This window comes from Trichosurus vulpecula, chromosome 5, assembly GCF_011100635.1.
Source record: "Trichosurus vulpecula isolate mTriVul1 chromosome 5, mTriVul1.pri, whole genome shotgun sequence".
In the NCBI taxonomy this organism is placed as follows: domain Eukaryota; kingdom Metazoa; phylum Chordata; class Mammalia; order Diprotodontia; family Phalangeridae; genus Trichosurus; species Trichosurus vulpecula.
Window position 1 is genome coordinate 308,281,554 of NC_050577.1, and position 17,205 is coordinate 308,298,758.

The window sequence follows — 17,205 nt, forward strand, 5'->3', positions numbered from 1 at the left end:
CTCCGCCCCGCCCCTGCGGGAGGGTCTGGCACGCTCATTGGTTAGGGCCCCCTGCCCCGCCCCCTCCCCGGCGGGTTGGGAGGGAGTCTGCTTTGCGTACGTGATGACGCATTGCCCCCGCGCGGACCCCTGACGGCGGGGGGTGGGGGTGGGGAGGGGACCGCTACCCGGAACCCCGCCCCCGGCCCCGGCGCCGGCCACGCGCGCGCGCGCCCCCGGCCCGGCCGTCAGGGGAGAGAGAGAGAGATAGAGAGAGTCGAGTGTCGGAGCGAGGGCGGCGCGGCCGGGCCCAGGGGCCGCCATGGAAGCCGAGCCGGGCCCGCCCCAGCTGTGGCTCAAGCGGCGCCGCTGCCTGCTCAGCCTCGACCGCCCGCGGGCGCTGCTGCTCTGGGGGCCCGCCTCGGAGCCCGACCCCGGCCCGGCCGCGGCGCCGACCCCGGGGCCCGGTGAGTGCGCGTGCGCGGAGGGATGAGCGCGCTCGCCCCCCTCCGGGATCACCCTTTCCTGACCCCCGGGGTTGCGACGCCCCGCCCCCGTCCCTCTGGAGGGGAGGGGAGAAGGGGCTGCGGCTCAAGCACTGGGGGGCGGGGCGGGGTTGGGGTCGCGGCCGCGGGGTAGCGAGCTGGGACCCCCCCCGCCGAGGTCGGTTGAAGCAGCCTCCTCTGTGAGCGCGGGCCGGGGTCCTGACTGCGAACAGGACGGCGGGGAGTTCCCCGGGCCCGGCTTCTCCTGCGCGCGCCCCAGGACGCCCTTCGGCCTTGTGCCCTTATCGCTTGGCTCGACGCGGATGGCCGGCCCCTGCCCCTCCCCCCGGCCGTCCTGCCGGCCCCTGCCCCTCCCCCCCGGCTGTCCTGCCGGCCAGAGGCCCGGGACTGTGGGGGGGGGGGAACCTGGAGCCCCCGGGGGGCAGCGCCGGGGCGGGGGGCGCCCTGCGCTCCTTGCTTCTCCGAGTCCCCGCGTCTGGTGTCCGTCCGTCACTGGCGCTTCCTCCAGCCCTGCCCGGGCCCGCGCTGCGGCGGCACCCGCGGTTCCGGGCCCTGGAGGCTGCCCCCTGCTGCAGCGGGGTCCGGGGCGGATCGCCGTGCCCAGCCTCGGCTTGTTCGTCCGCAGAATGGGGATGATTAGCAGCTCCCTTCCAGGGTGAGAAAGGGGCGCGCTCGGAGCGCATCGCAGCCCCCGGGAAAGAGAAGAGCCCCGAGAGCCCCAGATCGGGGCCCAGAGAACCTGGGGCCTCCTCCTTCCTCGGCCCTTCCCAGCCAGCTTCGGAGCAGGCTGGACTAGATGCCCTGAGGGCCCAGGGGAGCTGCAGGCCTTGGACCCAGGACACCCACTTGGTCTCACTTCTCTCTTAGGTCAGGTAAAGGTGACGATCCTCCCCAAAGACACAACCATCTCTTAGGTCAAAGCCCAACGCCTTTCCTCCAACCTCGTGCTCCTTGATGCCTCTGCAGCCTGGACACTGACCATTGCCTCCTCCTGGAGGGCCTCTCCTGTCTGTCTGTCTGTCTGTCTCCTTCTCCCCTCTCTTCTCTCTCTCCGTCTCTCTCTGCTCTCTCTCTGTCTCCTCTCTTTCTCCCTCTCTCCCCTCCCTCTCTTTCTCTCTCCTCTCCTCCTCTTCTTCCTCTTCCTGTCTGATCTCTCTTCAGTCTCCTTTACTGGATCCTCCCTCTAATTTCAGGTGGCTCCCAGGATTCAGTTGTGGGCCCTCCGCTCTTTTCCCTCTATCCTGCTTCACTGGGTGACCTCCTCAGCTCCCAGGGATGTCATGACCACCTCTCTGCTGGCAGTTTTCGGATCTCCCTCTCCTGCCCCAGGCTCTCTCCAGCTGCCTCTCAGACATATCCAACTGGATGTCCATGAGACATCTTAAAAGCAGTATGTCCAAAACTGAACTCATTACCACCACCCCCCTCCCCAGCTCTTCTATGACTATGGTGGGCACTGCCCGTCACCCAGGCTCTTGCGCCCTGGCATCCTGTTTGACTTAGTCTCTTTCACTACACCCCCCCCTGCACAGATACCTCCCCTCTACTCTTACCCCACCCCATGTACTCTGATCCAGTGATGCCAACCTCCAAACTTTTGTTGAACAAGACACTCCATTTCTGGCACAGCCATCCCCTATGCCTGGAACTCATCCTTCCCGCCCCGCATCTCTGCCCCCTGGCCTACTTATCTAAGGCCCAGTTAAAATCCTAGCTTTATTAGAAAGCCTTTCTCAATTCTCCTGAATCCTATTGTTTCCTTCTGTTGATTTTTGTTGTTCAGTCGTTTCGATCATGTGTCAAGTGTCCAAGGTCGGATTTGAACTCAGGTCCTCCTGACTCCAGGGCCAGTGCTCTACTCACTGCACCACCTAGCTGCCCCGGTAGTACTTTCTAAACCATAGTTCCCCATTTATTTGGAATTCTGGAAAAGTCATGGCATCTTCTCGATCCCATTTGAGGTTTTCTTGGCAAAGACACCAGAGTGGTTTTGCCATTTCCTTCCTCAGCTCATTTTACGGATGGGGAAACTGAGGCAAATAGGGCTAAGAGGCATGCCCAAGGTCACATAGCTGGTAAGTGTCTGAGCCTGGACTTGAACTTCAGACTCCCAACCTGACATTCTATCCACTCTGCCACCCAGCTGCCTCTCCTGGGATCATTTTCTACTTAGGCTGCATATCGCCTGTTTGTACATACTTTTGCGTGTTGTCTCCCCAGTCAGACCGGGAGCTCCTTGAGGGCAGAGGCTGTCTTTTGCCTTTCTCTGTATCCCCAGTGCTTGGCACCCTGCCTGCTTTGTGGTAGACATTTAATAGCTGTTTATTGACTGACCCCATGGGATTGTTAGGATGACAAAAATGGGCTAATGCACATTTTGAGACTGAAGTACTGTGTGAGTGAGGTATTATTTGAATCTGGTTTATGGTGTTTTGCTTAGCCTTTGCCTGGCTTGGCAGAACAAATAAATCCCAAGTACTCTGGGTCATTGCTTGTGAAGCTTTTTCCAGGGATTTCCTATGCGAGTGAAGGATTGGAGGCTGTTTATGACAGAAGTGAATGCTAGCAGAGCAGAGATCTGCCCTGCTTCTGTCCTTGTCCTGCCTGGCTGCCATTGACACATAGGCCAGTGAGGCAGAAGCTCTTCATGTGACTTGTCCCATGTTTTCTGAGCAGCCTCGATTGCTTTTTGACACGAGGCCAGACAAAGACAGGGGGTCTGAGCATTTGTAGGAGAGGACTGAGGTCATATGGCGTCAGAGCACCAGGTGAGACTGATGGAAACCACGTGATGGGGGATGGCTGTAGGGAACATAACATCTCCGACCTGGTTGGAGTTGAGTTCTTGAGTAAGTGTGCAGAACACCTCATATTTACGTGAGTTTTATCACACCCCGTGGTGATCAGCACTCCCCAGAAGAGTCCACAGGAGCAGGGTCTGATTATGGAACTTGATAGAATGTTTACAAGGACTGCTCTCTGTAGGTGACAGCCTGGACCTCCTGCCCCATGGCTGCTGCTGGAGGGCTCTGCATCTTTGCCACAAAGGCTTCAGGCTGGCCGCCTTCTTTGTTGATACCACAGCTCCACGAGGCCAGTTGGATTGGCCATTGGCAAAGCAGAAATTGATGGAGCTCTTTCTGCTCCTCTTTCTCAGTGGCTCTGGCATGCTTTTGTGATGAAAGCTGGTCAGTCAGTGCATTTGCTAGAGGTGTGGAGCAGGTGAGCACCACGGGCTCTCAGAGCTGGGTCTTTTTAGCAGCGTTGGAAAGATGTGGTTTCTCTCTGGTGAACAGGACTTAGGCCCAACCTGCCAGTGGATTCCCAAGAGGTCCCTGGGTTGCTATTTCTACCCCTGTTCCTTGTATAGGCCACGGTGGTCGCATTTTTCCAACCTCTGAGCAGTCTACACTTTGGATTTGGAGAGTCTAGTCTTTCTTGCCATCAGAGCAGTGCCTCTGTATTTCTGGCCTTGCTAATCCTGGCTTGGACCGTGTGCTTGGGCCGGATGTGGTGGATTCTGAGGTCTGCTTTCATTTTGGTCGGAACCATTCATATTCGTTGTCTGGCAGAACATTCTTCAGGGCCATCCTCTGTGATACTGGAGGGCACATCTTGGGGGATAGGCCTGCGAAGGTGTGAGATGTGCTCACGGCCTCAAGGGTACTCATCACAAACATCTGTGTGGATTCCATGGGAGATGATGGTAGTACTTTTTTTGGGGGGCAGGGCAATTGGAGTTAAGTAACTTGCCCAAGGTCACACAGCTAGTGCATGTGTCAAGTGTCCAAGGTCGGATTTGAACTCAGGTCCTCCTGATTCCAGGGCCAGTGCTCTACTCACTGCACCACCCAGCTGCCCCAGTAGTACTTTCTAAACCATAGTTCCCCATTTATTTGGAATTCTGGAAAAGTCATGGCATCTTCAAAACACATTGATTCTCTCTTATTTTCAAAAAGTTTAGAGCAGGAAAGGGGCCAGCCTCTTGATGTAAAGATGGTAGGTCTGGAGGCGGGAGGCCTGAGTTAGTGACTAGCAGGGTTAAGACCCAGCGCCCTTCCTGTAGGTGAGAAATACCATTTCCAACAAGACTTGAAGTCTGAGAGCACAGACACACCTGCACTTACCTGCCTGCTCTGGCCTGGGGGAGCTGGGGTTGCTTTGGGCCACTTGCTTAATATCTCTGTGCCTCCCTCTTGGCATCTGTAAATCGAAGAGCATTAGAATCCTTCATCTGAGGTTGCCTTCGGCTCTAAATCCCGTGTTCTTGGTAGAGAGGAGAAGTCCACTGCAGACTCAGCTTGGCCTAGAAGGCCCTCCAGGGGCCAGGCCCAGAGTTGACCTTTGCCGGGCTGTTTTACCCACCCTGGGTGCCTTCCTCCAGGAACTCTTAGATGAGCACCTCCCCCAAACCCCGATGTAATTTTTGCTCATTCTCATTCGGGGGAATATCTTTGACTGACTCCAGTCATTTCTTCTGTTTATTTTCTCTCTCTCACTTGATGGAGATCTCTTTATGAGCTAGGGATACAAAGATTAAAAAAGATTACTGGCATAGGCACTTATACTGTAATGGGGGACGAGAAGGATGCCTGGCAGACAAGTCACCAGGGTATGAGGTGGCCCAGTGGGGCCAAGGTAAGCACCATACTCAGTGCGGAGGGAGAGATGGCAGCCCCCTCACAGAGGAAGGCAGGCCCCGAGAGGCTCTCCTGGACCAGGGGACCTTCTCCATCATCTTCCCAAACTGTCCCAGTCCCTGCTTGAAGACTCTGAAGACCTGGGGGTACACTCAGTGTATGGGGCCCAGCCAGGGCAAAGGCCCAGAGGGGAAATGGGTCGTGTGTGAGGAAGCTGGCCTGTCAAACCTGCAGAGAGGACCGAGGAGTTAGAGAAGCGGGAGGGCGAGTCTAGCGTAATCTCGTCGGATTCCACAGTCGAGTTGTTGGATGTTCATCTTTGCAGGAACGTACATGGTCTGGCCAGCTTATCTCTTGTGACCACTGATACTCGAACGAGAAAGCAGCTGCTGCTGTTGAATGCCTTCTCTGCCTTTGTGCATTTTCTCTTCAAACAGGTTCTAAGTTTGCCAAGTAGTTTACGCAACCCTAGTGTGTTCTTTAACACACTGCCCGTCAAAGCTCATTTCTCCGTTGTAAAAAGCATTGCTGTCTTTTAGGGAGACAGTGCACCCAGGGGTCCAGTGGTCCTGCTTGGGCCCCCCCTTTCCAGTCCATCTTCCCCACGGCCACCAAACCAATCCTCCTCCTAGAGGCCTTTCGAGCCAGCCAGGCTCACACCCGATTAGCACCTCAGCTGCTGAGACCAGAAAGAGAGCCTGTTCTGTTGGGTTGTGAGGGAGGCTTTCCCTCCCAAGAAACTTAGGTTTGCCGCTTTGCTTAATAGTGGATGCTTATAGAGACCTTGAAGATTTACAGACATCTGAGAGGCCGGTGATGTATTCTATGGCTCATGATGCTAAGGCGCCAGTCAATGTTTGAGGGACATTTTTTGTTTAGCTGTACTTTCAACCGTGCCGGTAGCTTCTGGAACTTTCTACTTCCAACGTCACTCCGACGTCACATCTTTGTGAAGCAGGACTTTCAGGATTACTGTGATTAAAAACAAAACCGAGGGCCGTGTGAAATCCACTGTAGAACAGGAAATGAAAGTGGCTGTGCCCAGCCTGCAGGCACCCACAAGCTCTTAGTGATTGTGCTTAGTTGAGAGTGAAATAAAAATAGGATTTTTCCAAATAGCTACTAATTGTTAGGACAGAACTACCTAATTCAGTTTTTAGGCCTAACTCTTTAATAAACAGAACCCTTCAGTATTTCTTTTGGTGTGGGGTAGGGTGGAACATTACTGAGACACCAAAGGGAGTCTGGTTTAAGGCTTTCCACAGTGTCCCTCCAAATCTGCCTTCCCAGCCTTCATTCCCATATTCTCCCAACCACTCTGTGGCCTTAGTTTGACTAGGAGAGATCTCCTGTCCCCATGTTCCATCATTGGGCACTTTGCATTGGAGTGAGCTTTTCCTGGCTTGCTCTCTCTCCTCATCCCTGCCTCTTCCTTTGCAGATCAGCTCACCCTCACCTCTTACCTCTTCTACAAAGCTTTCCTTGATACCCTTGGTCATCAGCCCTCCAACAACCTGGAGGTTTTTGTGAAAGGAGTCTGCCTAGCGCATAGTGGATACATTATAAGTCTGAGGCAGCCTGTGGCCTCCTCAGCAAATAATGCTCTCAGATGCATAAAATCGTGTCCATAGGATTACAAAGGATGCTGGTGATGCTGATATTCAATTATTAAAATATTCCTTAAAAATAAAGTTCAAGGACCCCGGGTTAAAAGACAGTACACACCGTTGTGGGTTGAAGCTGTTGAGAAATAAGTCTTGGTACAGGAGCCCCTGAAAGAAGGACGGAATCTAGATGGGAAAGAGATCAGAGGCTTGTATACTTGAGAGGAGTTCAGAGGGCAGCTTGCCCTACTTCCCCATTTCACAGATAGGCTGGGGCCCAGGGAGTGTCAGTGATTCGGCTTTGCAGAGGCCTCATGACCTACTCCTCCATCCCATCTCAGTCACACACAAACACAGTCATGTCCTGCATCCCACCTCCAAATGTTCAAGAACTGCCAAATCCCCTCCTCCAGCCATAATTTCCTGGCACCCAATTGCTCCCTCTGCCTTCCCTTACCATCCACACTGTACTAATCTCCTGGCCCCTTAGTTCTGTCCCAAACTCTCACCTGGGTACTGGTCACACTCTTCTCTTCCCCATCTTGACCCTTTGGTGAATCAGCTCACCTTGACACCAACTTCTTTTCCTGAACCATTAACCTCCTTATCACTTTGCCAGCTATGCCTGGCCCAGCCTGGCATGACTCCCACTCTACTACCTTCGCTCCCTACACATGTGCTGCTGAACGAAGTGGAGGACACTTCACTCGTGTTCTGACTGGGTCCACTGCAGATGGATGTTGCCCAGTCTCCTGGGCCCTTGCTGTGGCGTGGCAGTCCTACCTTACCTCCTTCATCAACTCAGTTTCTACTGCAGCTCTTCACCCCTTCTCCTCCCTCCTCAGACCTCCCATGGCTCCCCCTGTCCCCACTCTCAGCTGAGAACATTGCCTCCTGTTTGTGTGTCGTGAGCTCCCTCTTCTCTCCTCTTCCTCACCTCCTGGCTCTCAAATGCCCTCTGCCCCTCTTGTCCTTCACCCCCATCTCACATGATGAGGTGGCCTGACTCTAGACCGAGCTGACCCCTCTGTGCTGGAGTGTCCCCTTCTACCCCATCTCCTCCAACAGATCCCCCTCTGTCCTCCTTCCTGTCTCACTTATTTCAGTCTCTCCTGCCTCCAGACATGCCCTTACATCCCTCACCCTCCAAAGACCCCTCACTTGAGCCTTCCATCCCTGCTGACGGTCATCCTCTTTGTGACTAACTCCTTGAAAAGGCCCCTACGGATCAGTGCCTTCATTCTCAGTCCTCTCACTCTCTATTCTTCCTCTAAAGTACTTTACTTCCTCAGCACCCATGGTCCAGTGACCGTCTCTGTGCTGATGATTCTCAGATCTACCCGTCCTGCCCCACCCTCTCTACTGACCTCCAGTCTCATCTCCAGCTGCCTTTCAGACGTCTCCAAGTGGACATTCGCTAGACATGTCCCAGACAGACCTCATCCTGAGTCCTGCAGACTCTGTGCCGTGTATTCCTCTCCGCCCCACCCCCCCCAGTCCCTCGGGATCACTGTGCCTGGTACAGCAGCCTCCCTGCCTCAGGTCTCTCCTCCCTCGCCCCCCAGCCCATTATCCACTTCCTAAGTGGACTGTGAGCCTCCCCCCCCCATCCAGTAAACTGCAGTGGCTCCTTATTACTCCAGAATGAAATGGAAAATCCTCTGGTTAGCTTCCAAACCCCTTCTTAATCTGGCCTCCTCCGTACTGGCAGGCTCCAGGTAGTCTGTGATCCAGCCATTCTGGCCTCCACTTTGTCTCCTCCGACTTGGAGCAGCCTTTCTGGCTGTCCCTTCATGCTTGGATATCTCTCTCTCTCTCTCTCTCTCTCTCTCTCTCTCTCTCTCTCTCTCTCTCTCTCTCTCCCTCCCTCCCTCCCTCTCCCTCTCTTTCTCCCTCTCCCTCTCTCTCTCTCTTTCTCCCTCTCTCTCTCCCTCTTCCTCTCCATCTCCTCTCTCTCTCTCCCCCCCTTCTCCCTTGCCCCCCTTCTCCCTTCCCCCCCCCATCTTCTGTACCTCCCAGCTGCCCTGGCCACCTTCAAGTCTCACATGCTAGCTTGTTCAGATCTTTCCCAGTCCTCCCTAATCTTTGTGTCTTCCTTCAGAGAGTCCTCCTAATGTATCTTGTGTATTGCTTCTTTGTATAGAGTTGTCTGCCCTTGTATGATGTCTAAAAAATTATGGGGTAAGAGAGGAATATATTGGGAGAAGGAGAAAGGGAGAGATAGAATGGGGTAAATTATCTCACACAAAAATGGCAAGAAAAAGCATTTCTGTAGGAAGGGAAGAGGGGGCAGGTGAGGGGGAATGAGTGAACCTTGCTCTCATCGGATTTGGCTTCAGGAGGGAATAACACACTCAATTGGCTATCTTACCCTACAGGAAAGTAGGGGGGTAGCAGATAGGGGGATGATAGAAGGGAGGGCAGATCAGGGGAGGAGGTAATGAAAAGCAAACACTTTTGAAAAGGGACAGGGTCAAGGGAGAAAAGTGAATAAAGGGGGACAGGATAGGATGGAGGGAAATAAGTGTCTCGCAACATGACTATGGGAGTGTTTTGTGAAACACTACAATCTCTAACTCCTATTGAATTGCTTGCCTTCTCAAGGGCGGGTGGGAAGGGAAGAAGGGAGAGAATGTAGAACTCAAAGTTCTGAAAACAAATGTTAAAAATTTTTTACACGTAACTGGGAAATAAGATATACAGGCAGTGGGATATAGAAATCTGTCTAGCCCTACGAGAAAGGAAGGGGAAAGGGGATGGTGGGGGGATCCATCCCCCCCGCCCAAAGACTGGGAGCTTCTGGAGGGTGGGGATGGTCTTTCGTCTTTCTTGGTGTCACCAGGGCTTATCACTGTGCCTGGCACATAGTAAGTGCTTAAATAAGTGCCACATGACTGGCCGATTCTTCTTTATCTCTGTTCAACTCTTTCTCATCCAAGGTTTCACTCGGGCACCACTTTAGACCATTGCTGATTTCCTTCCTCTCCTCCTCCTGTCCCCCAAGTATTTTCTTTCTCCTCAGATTTTACCAGAACTTGATGCTGGCATCGTTTTTTGAGATCCCAGGATCTCTTCCACACTTGAAAGAGGCAGTGGAGGAGGGGGTTATTTTATATGTTGAAAAAATACATTCCAACTGTAAACAGCAGTAAAATAGATATGCTTGGTTTTATTGATCATAGGATCACAGATTGAGAGCTGGTAGGGATTGTAGAGGTAATGTAAGCTGTCCGAGATGGTTCTGGCATTGTGCTAGAGAAGGGAGGTGCAGATACAAAAGCGAGGCAGTCTCTAGGCTGTGGCCACACACCACAGGCAGTCCTTGGGCCTGTCCAGGTCTCCCCTCTCTCCACTTCCCATGTTTGTAGAAATAGAGTCCTAGTTCTTTGGGGTTCATTGTCAGTTTTGCAGTAAATTCTGTGGCCAAATGTCAGATATTTTTCATTTTTTACCTTTTGGAAGCCATAAATCCAATGTTGTGTGGCCACTGTACTTACAGAAAATTGAATACATTTGTATGTCCTTCATTTGCATGTCTAGCAGGGCCAGAAGATCTACATTCAGAGGATTTCCTGGAGGTGCCTGCTTGGCACGGCTTATGGGTGAGCTAAATCAGTCCACTCTTCCAAGGGCGGCAGGCTCAGGGTAATAATAGCCCTGCCTTCATTTAAAGCTCTTCTGGTCAGAAGAAGGAGGGAGCCGATCTTGAAATGAATCCTTGTTAGCCAGCAGCAGAGCAGCATGCCTGGAGACAATCACAATTCAGCATGTTACTCAAATTTATGATCGCATGCATGTTTAACCATGATACAAGAAGAGGATTTCCCTTAATGGGATAGGGTTGTAAAGAATGTTGACAAAGGTCAGTTAAAACTATAGCCCAGCATCTCTGTGTCTTATTAACGTTCCATGACATAGTATATGCCCGAGGTAGCCTCTCTTGGGGTTAGGGTCTCATCCTTTAATGGCTAACAGATATCTGGCCTTGTTGACAGAGGTGAGGGTATTTCCGGAGCAAACTTTAGAGAACAAAGAAGCCCAGGTCCTGGATCTTCATCCAGTTACTCATTAATTCAGGCTCTGGGTCTGGTTGAAATTAAAAGTGATATACAATGGTATAAAATGCTCCACATGATGAAAGCTAGCATGGCTTTGGCACTTTGCAGATATCTCCCAGCAGTCCTCGGGTAAGTGCTATGAACATTGCCGTTTCACAGGTGAGGAAAACGAGGCAGAGAGTGGTTAAGGGACTTGCCCAAGGCACACAGCTAGTTAGCGTTTGAGGTTAAAAAGAGCTCAGGTCTTTTCTGCCTCCAGGTCTCTACTGTAGCCACTGAACCACCTGGGAGAGTTCAGTCTCTCGTTAGCTCTAGTGTCGAAGCGGGATCGACTTGGAGACCTACAAGGAAAGGCAGTTGAAAATTATTCCTATTAATACTAAGCTAGTTAAGGCCTGTATTAAGCATTTGCTGTGTGCCAGGCACAGTGCTAAGCACCCAGGAGTACAAATGCAAGCAAAAAGAAATTGAGCCTCTGTCCTCAAGCAGCTTCTATTCTAGGGAAGAAAGGAGCTAAAAATGGGAAGCTCCCAAAAGGCCATCCCCAAAACTTCCAGCCTTAGGAAATGTGATGATGCTGTTGGTCGGATTTCTGGGGGAAGCCAGGAGTTACTCAGACTTCAGATAATTATACTTAGCTTTGTTGAGAATATGGTAGAGGAGAGTCAGCCCTGAAGAGAATTGAAAACTGGAGATAACCTGCTGGACTGGCTTGAGGGCTTTGGCCAATTACAAGAAGCAGCCAGAAGCAACAGGATATTATTACCCCTCCCAGCTTTTACAGGAGCCTGGAATTTGGAGCTCCTGCCTTGCTTTGGGCTTGTTCCTCACTTCCTGGGTTTTTCTTGTGCGTGTACCTTATCTCCCTCGGAAGAGTGCAGTAACTGGCTGCTGCTTGGGCGCTCTCTCTGCCTTCCAGAAAGTGGAATGTTGGAGTTTTTGTTTCTCTTCAGTTTCTGTGGAAGCCTCTGCTGTTTTGGTGCACCTATTTTGAAATTAGCTGCCCCCTGCCCCTTCTCCAGAAGCCTTAGTGTGGAACAGGTCTGACAATCTGTGCAGCTGTGCCCTGGGTCACTGAAAGGACAGAAATACATCTGCTAGGCTGACATAGTTTGTGTGTAAGGTTTTAGGGTCCTTCCTGTTTCTCTCTTCTTCCTCAGCTCTGCATCAGTTCAGAGAAGTTTTCCTAAGGTTCCTGTAATTCCTTCTGTTTGTCATTTCCTTGGTATGGGGATCCTTCCTCTAACAATGCAAGTCCTGCTTCCCTGGTCCCCTGGCGGCCCAATCCTATTTCATGTAATCTTAATCTTTTCACTTAGATTTTATTCTGAACGTAGTAGCAACTAAAGTGAGCATTTCCGCCTCCAAAATAGAGCAGAAGGAGGAGATTATACATGTTACTGTGCTTACAGCTTCTCCTTTTAAGTCAAATAAATTCAGCCTGTAACTTTTAAAGTTGTATCCCATCATACCACAATTCTGTAGCCATTTGCCCATCTGGCATAATTCACTGTCGTTAGCTTTTTGCTGCAGTGGAAAGTGCTGATGGGATTGTTTTGGTGTTTGTCTCACTGTCTTTGTCCTCTGTGGGAATGTGCCCAGCAGTGGGATCTCTGAGACCCAGGGCATAGAAATCTTAGGCACTTTGGGGATTCATTCCTATTTGTTTTCCGGAATTGTTGAAAGACATTAGTCTTCTCCAGCATTGAAGATTTGGACCTCTTTATGATCTCTTTGCCAGTTTGCTGGATGAGAGTAAGAGCCTCTGAGCTATTAGAGTCTCCGTGCCTGAGAGCAGTCTTTTCTGGGGTTGTTGGGGATCCTTTTCAAAAATATTTGTTCATCTCCTTGGCCGTTTATTGCAGAATGTCTTGGAGAGCAGACTTTTATTAGAGAAAATTTGATGGGAAGATTTTTTTTTCTTTTCACAGTGAGTTTCGGTTGTGATTCAGATGGCAGAGTACATTAAGTGCATGTGCTGTAAGTACGGTGGCAAAGCTGCTGGTGTGTCTGTTTCTGCCAGTGAACCGCTTGACAGTGCCAAGGATTTTGGCTTCGAGACCTCTGTTTTCTAGGTTTTCAGTAGCTGTGGTTACGTCTCCAAAAGGGTTTCTCCCCAGGAGGGTGGTTGCAGGAGCTGGGCAGGGGGTCCTGGGCTGTCAGCCAGTGTCCGTGCAGTGGTGGCTGTGACAGCCTGAGAGGGCCTTGAAGCTCAGGTGAGGCTGGCTGGCCTGCCCTGTTGGTGGCATAGAGGATGGCTGGCCCCTTCTTCAGAGGCATTGTTCCTTGGGATGATGGCTTTTGGGTGATAGGATATGAGGGATGAGGGGGAGTTAGGATTGAACCTATGACCATGGTAATACCTTAGACAGAAATTGGGGTGTTTTGGGAGAAGGGCAGGCTTGGAAGAAAAGGGGCTGAGTTCTCCTTTGGATGTGTTGAGTTCAAGGTGTCCAGGAGGCAGCTGGTAATGTAGGATGGAAGTTCGGGGTAGACGTTGGCACTAGCTAATTCTGTTTCTGAGCCCTCTCCATCGTGGCAATGGGCTGGCTTTGTGACTGGGAGACCAGAAGATAGGGTTCAGAGTCGGGCAAGTCATTTAATGTTTCAGTCTTGGTTTTCCCAAGTATAAAGTGGGACCCACTGGATTGTCCTGGGTAAAGGGTGACATCGTTTATGTAAAGTGCTTCATAAACCCTTAAGTGTTAGGTGAATATTAGCTTCACCCACTGCTCTTCCCATCTCCTAGGGCAGACCCTCGGGCTTAGTGGAAGTGGCTTCACTGAACCTTTTTTCCAAGATGGAGAAAAGGGATTTTAAAGCTGACTTGCCTTTGGCTAGATTTGAAAACGGCTCCGAAACTCCCCTTACCAGAGGCTTTGCAGGAGATGAACTCTCCAACCTCGTTCCTTCACAGATCTGACCACATGTTCAGAGCAGCTTTTTGTCAGTCAGCAAATATTCATTAAACTCTTACTATGTACCAGGCTCGTGTTGAGTGCTGGGAATAAGACATAGGAGCAGAAAGACAGACAGACCCTTCCCTCAAAGAAGTTACATTTTAATGGGGGGAGGGGGAGAACAAACACCAGGGAGTTGGAAAGGGGGGGGTCTCTAGCATGTGAGCATAGTAAAGTCAAGTATGCAGCCCGGAGGGGAGTGTAGTATGTCAGGTCTGGATGCCCTCCTTCAGTGGAGGTTCTGGGAGGAGCCGTCCTCCCGGAGTAATAAGTGCCAGGGCTGCAACAAGCTCCCCTGCTCCAGGGATGCCAACATGCCTGGGGCACGGCCCTGAGAAAGGCCATGGTGCAGCTTGGAGAGCAGTGCTGGCAAAGAATGGGGAAGGATGGGTGCCTCTCAACGGGGGAATGTCTGTTCAGGAGCAGGCTAGAATTCTCCTGGGTGGTAAGAAATGACAAACATGCAGAATGCAGAGAAGCCTGGAATGCCAAGCCAGAGGGACAGAAGACATGGTGACCACAGCCACAGAGAAGGGCACCCTCCCCCCACCCCCAGAATTAGGAAACTCAGGAAGGACAGAGAGGACACTGCCGTCTCTAGACCGGCGTAGAGGCATCCACACTCAGTGATGCATGCTGAATGCGTCTAAACACATTTGTGAGGTGTTGGATAGTTCTTAGGGAGGGATACTCAGGGAACCCAGGCTATTGTGATCCCTGAGGACGTATTAAGAGGTCGCTGGAGCTCTCAGATGCTCTTACTGGGCATAGTTCCCCTTCCAGCCAGCGTGCAGGTCAGTCCTTTGTTCTTCTGACCTGCTTCAGGCTGAGAGTTGTTTTCCCTTTAGAAGAATACACACTGCACTGTAGCTTTGTGGATGGGTGGGAGGGCAGAGTGGAGGCTCTGTATCAGTGGAGCGTGTGAGGATTCCCGTTATCGCTATCCCTGGCTTCACCTCCTACATATAGCTGTGGTTACTCTGTATCATTCCTTAAGACTATGCCAAAGATTCCACGGTGTTCGCATGGTCAGAGTATTGTTCTCACCTGCCCACCAGCTCTTGTCAGGTTCCCTATTGCGAAGTGATCCATTTACCAGTGAGGAAGCCAAGACCAAAAGGGTTTAATGACTTGCCCAGGGTCATGCAGCTAGTAAATATGAGGCAGGATTTGAACTCAGCTCTTCTGACTCCATGCTCCAAGCTCTGCACCCTGCATCATTGTGTCACCTAAATGGGAAAAGAGACTTTGATTCTGTTGTCATATTTTACAGAGAATTTAAGTTGGGGAATAGTTTTAGAAGGCGAGTGAATTCTTAGGTTTCTTGACACATTTTACAGTTGGAGACTCCGTTCCTATAAACTTCTCTAGCTCCAGAATCGAGTGATCCGTGTTTCTTGTTCCCTCGGCCTCTGTGTAATTCTACACTTAGAGCAGGGGTTTAATGATCCCAGAACATTAAAAAAAAAAAAGATTTCCCTATTGTTTAACGGCAGTAAATATGTTTGAGTAAGAAATACACTGAGATTTAAAGTTATTTTCTAAACTTGAAATGTAGTTTTTCTTTCGGTCATCGAATTAGAATCATCTTGCTAACTCTTTTTCTAACCTTGGTTCTCTTAAGGGTACAAGCATTCTTCCTTGTGCAGGACTCACGCCCTTAGAATTATTCTCGGCACTTCCCTTTCCCTCATTCCCCAGCAGATCAATTCCGAGGATTCAAACTTTAGAGCTAGAACGCTTCGCTTTGAGGTGGGCAGTGGATTGGCTTGGACTCAGAGTCAGGAACCCTGGTGTTCAAACGTGACTCTGGGCCAGCCACTCAGACTCTCTCTGCCTCCTTATCTCCTGGCTCCTGATGAGTTTCCTTTTCAGTCAGATCTGTAAAATGGGGATAACCATAGCACCTACCTTAGGTGAAGATCAAATAAGACCTTATATGTCCAGTGCTTAGCAAACCTTTAGGGTCTGTGGAAGCTGTTGGAAGTCATCTTAGAGGCCAGCCAGGCATTTTACAGACAAGGAAACTGAGGCCTCCAAGAGGCTGAGTGACTTGTTGCCAAATCTTGTTGCTTCTCTTGGATCAGCAAATTACTTTTCTGAGGCGCTTTCCATCCAGAGATATCTATATATTGACTCCCTGGAGCTTTACCCAGGGAGCCCGGAACGATGCATAGCATGTGGTCTTTTAAAATAGAATAGGTTCTGTTGGTGTCTTTGGGATTTCCATTTTCTGAGTTTTCTCCTGCATCCTTCTCTTTTCTCCTCTCAGAGAACCATCCCCTTTAACAAAGAAAGAAGAATAAGAAAAAGAACTTTAGTAAGACCAGCCTATAAATCAGAGCTGTCCGACATCCTCCCTAGACCCCCATGACCCTGAGGTCATCTGCAAAGGGGGTGGGGCAAGGGGACAGTGGTATTTCCTTGCTGTTCTTTATACTTTGGGCTGTTTTCTTTTTTCTTTTTCCAAATGGACCAGACTTCATCATAGTAACTATCTGTGTTATTGGCTTGGCTCTGTTCACTTCACTTTGTATCAGTTCGTACAAGTCTTTGCCAGGCTTCTCTCTTGTCATCGTATTTGTTGTTTTTTTATGGCGCTGGAGCATTCCATTGCACTTATGTACCACGATGTGTGTGGCCATCGCCTTGTTTCCAATTCTTGGCTGTCACAAAGAGTGGTGGTGTAAATATTTGGGTTCATATGGAGCCTCAGAGGATGTGACTAGTACTAGAGTTCTTGGCTCAAAGGGCAAGAACATCTTAGCCTCTCAGAATTCCAGATTGTGTTCCAGCCTGGTTCTAGAACCCAGTAGCTGTGTGTAAAGGCAATCAGTGAATGGGAAGATCTTCCCGGCCCATTTGAGTGGGCTTTGGGGGCGGGGCTCTCAGGGTCCTGGGGGGATTGGCTAGGACTGGAGCCATTGGAAGCCTGTGGTGGGAGGAGCTTGCTGAATGGTTGGAGCAGAGCTAAGAGGGAGTTGGAGAGAGCAGTTGAGAGCTGAAGGAGAGGGGAAGCAGTCAGCTAGCTGGAACACAGCTTGGAGATTGCAGCAGAAGCAGCGGCAACGGCGGCAGGCACTACAAAAAGGCAGGATTGACCCTCGTGGAGACTGGAGAGTGCTGAGCAGGGGCTTGAGGCCAGTGAGTGGTCTTCTTGCTGGAGGGCCCTGGCATTGGGGTGGGAGAAGCACCAGTATGGCTTGGCTTGCTGCCATGTTTTTCTGTGGCCTCCTGGTCACTATTGTGAGATGGGCATACTGGTTTTGTAAGGTTCTTGCCAAGATGTCAAATTGGGGACACAGGTCCGTGGGTCTGCTACTTTTGAGTTTCAATAAATGCTTCAACTCCTCTGCCTTCTACTTAGAGAATTCCTTATATCCTGTGATTCTGGACCATTCAGGCATATTCATGGCTACCTCTGAAGTCATGAATTCTGCCTTACTGATATACCGTGC

General features: G+C 50.9%; 1 protein-coding gene across 1 annotated transcript in view; it reads left to right on the forward strand.

Annotated features, from left to right (window-relative positions):
* The first annotated feature begins 226 nt into the window (after positions 1-226).
* Positions 227-17,205, forward strand: part of CERK (ceramide kinase) — a 50,028-nt gene continuing 33,049 nt past the window's right edge. Inside the window, exon 1 of the mRNA XM_036760202.1 lies at positions 227-446. Within this exon, the coding sequence (XP_036616097.1) occupies positions 302-446 (145 nt within the window). The 5' untranslated portion in view covers positions 227-301. The remainder of the gene's footprint in view (positions 447-17,205) is intronic.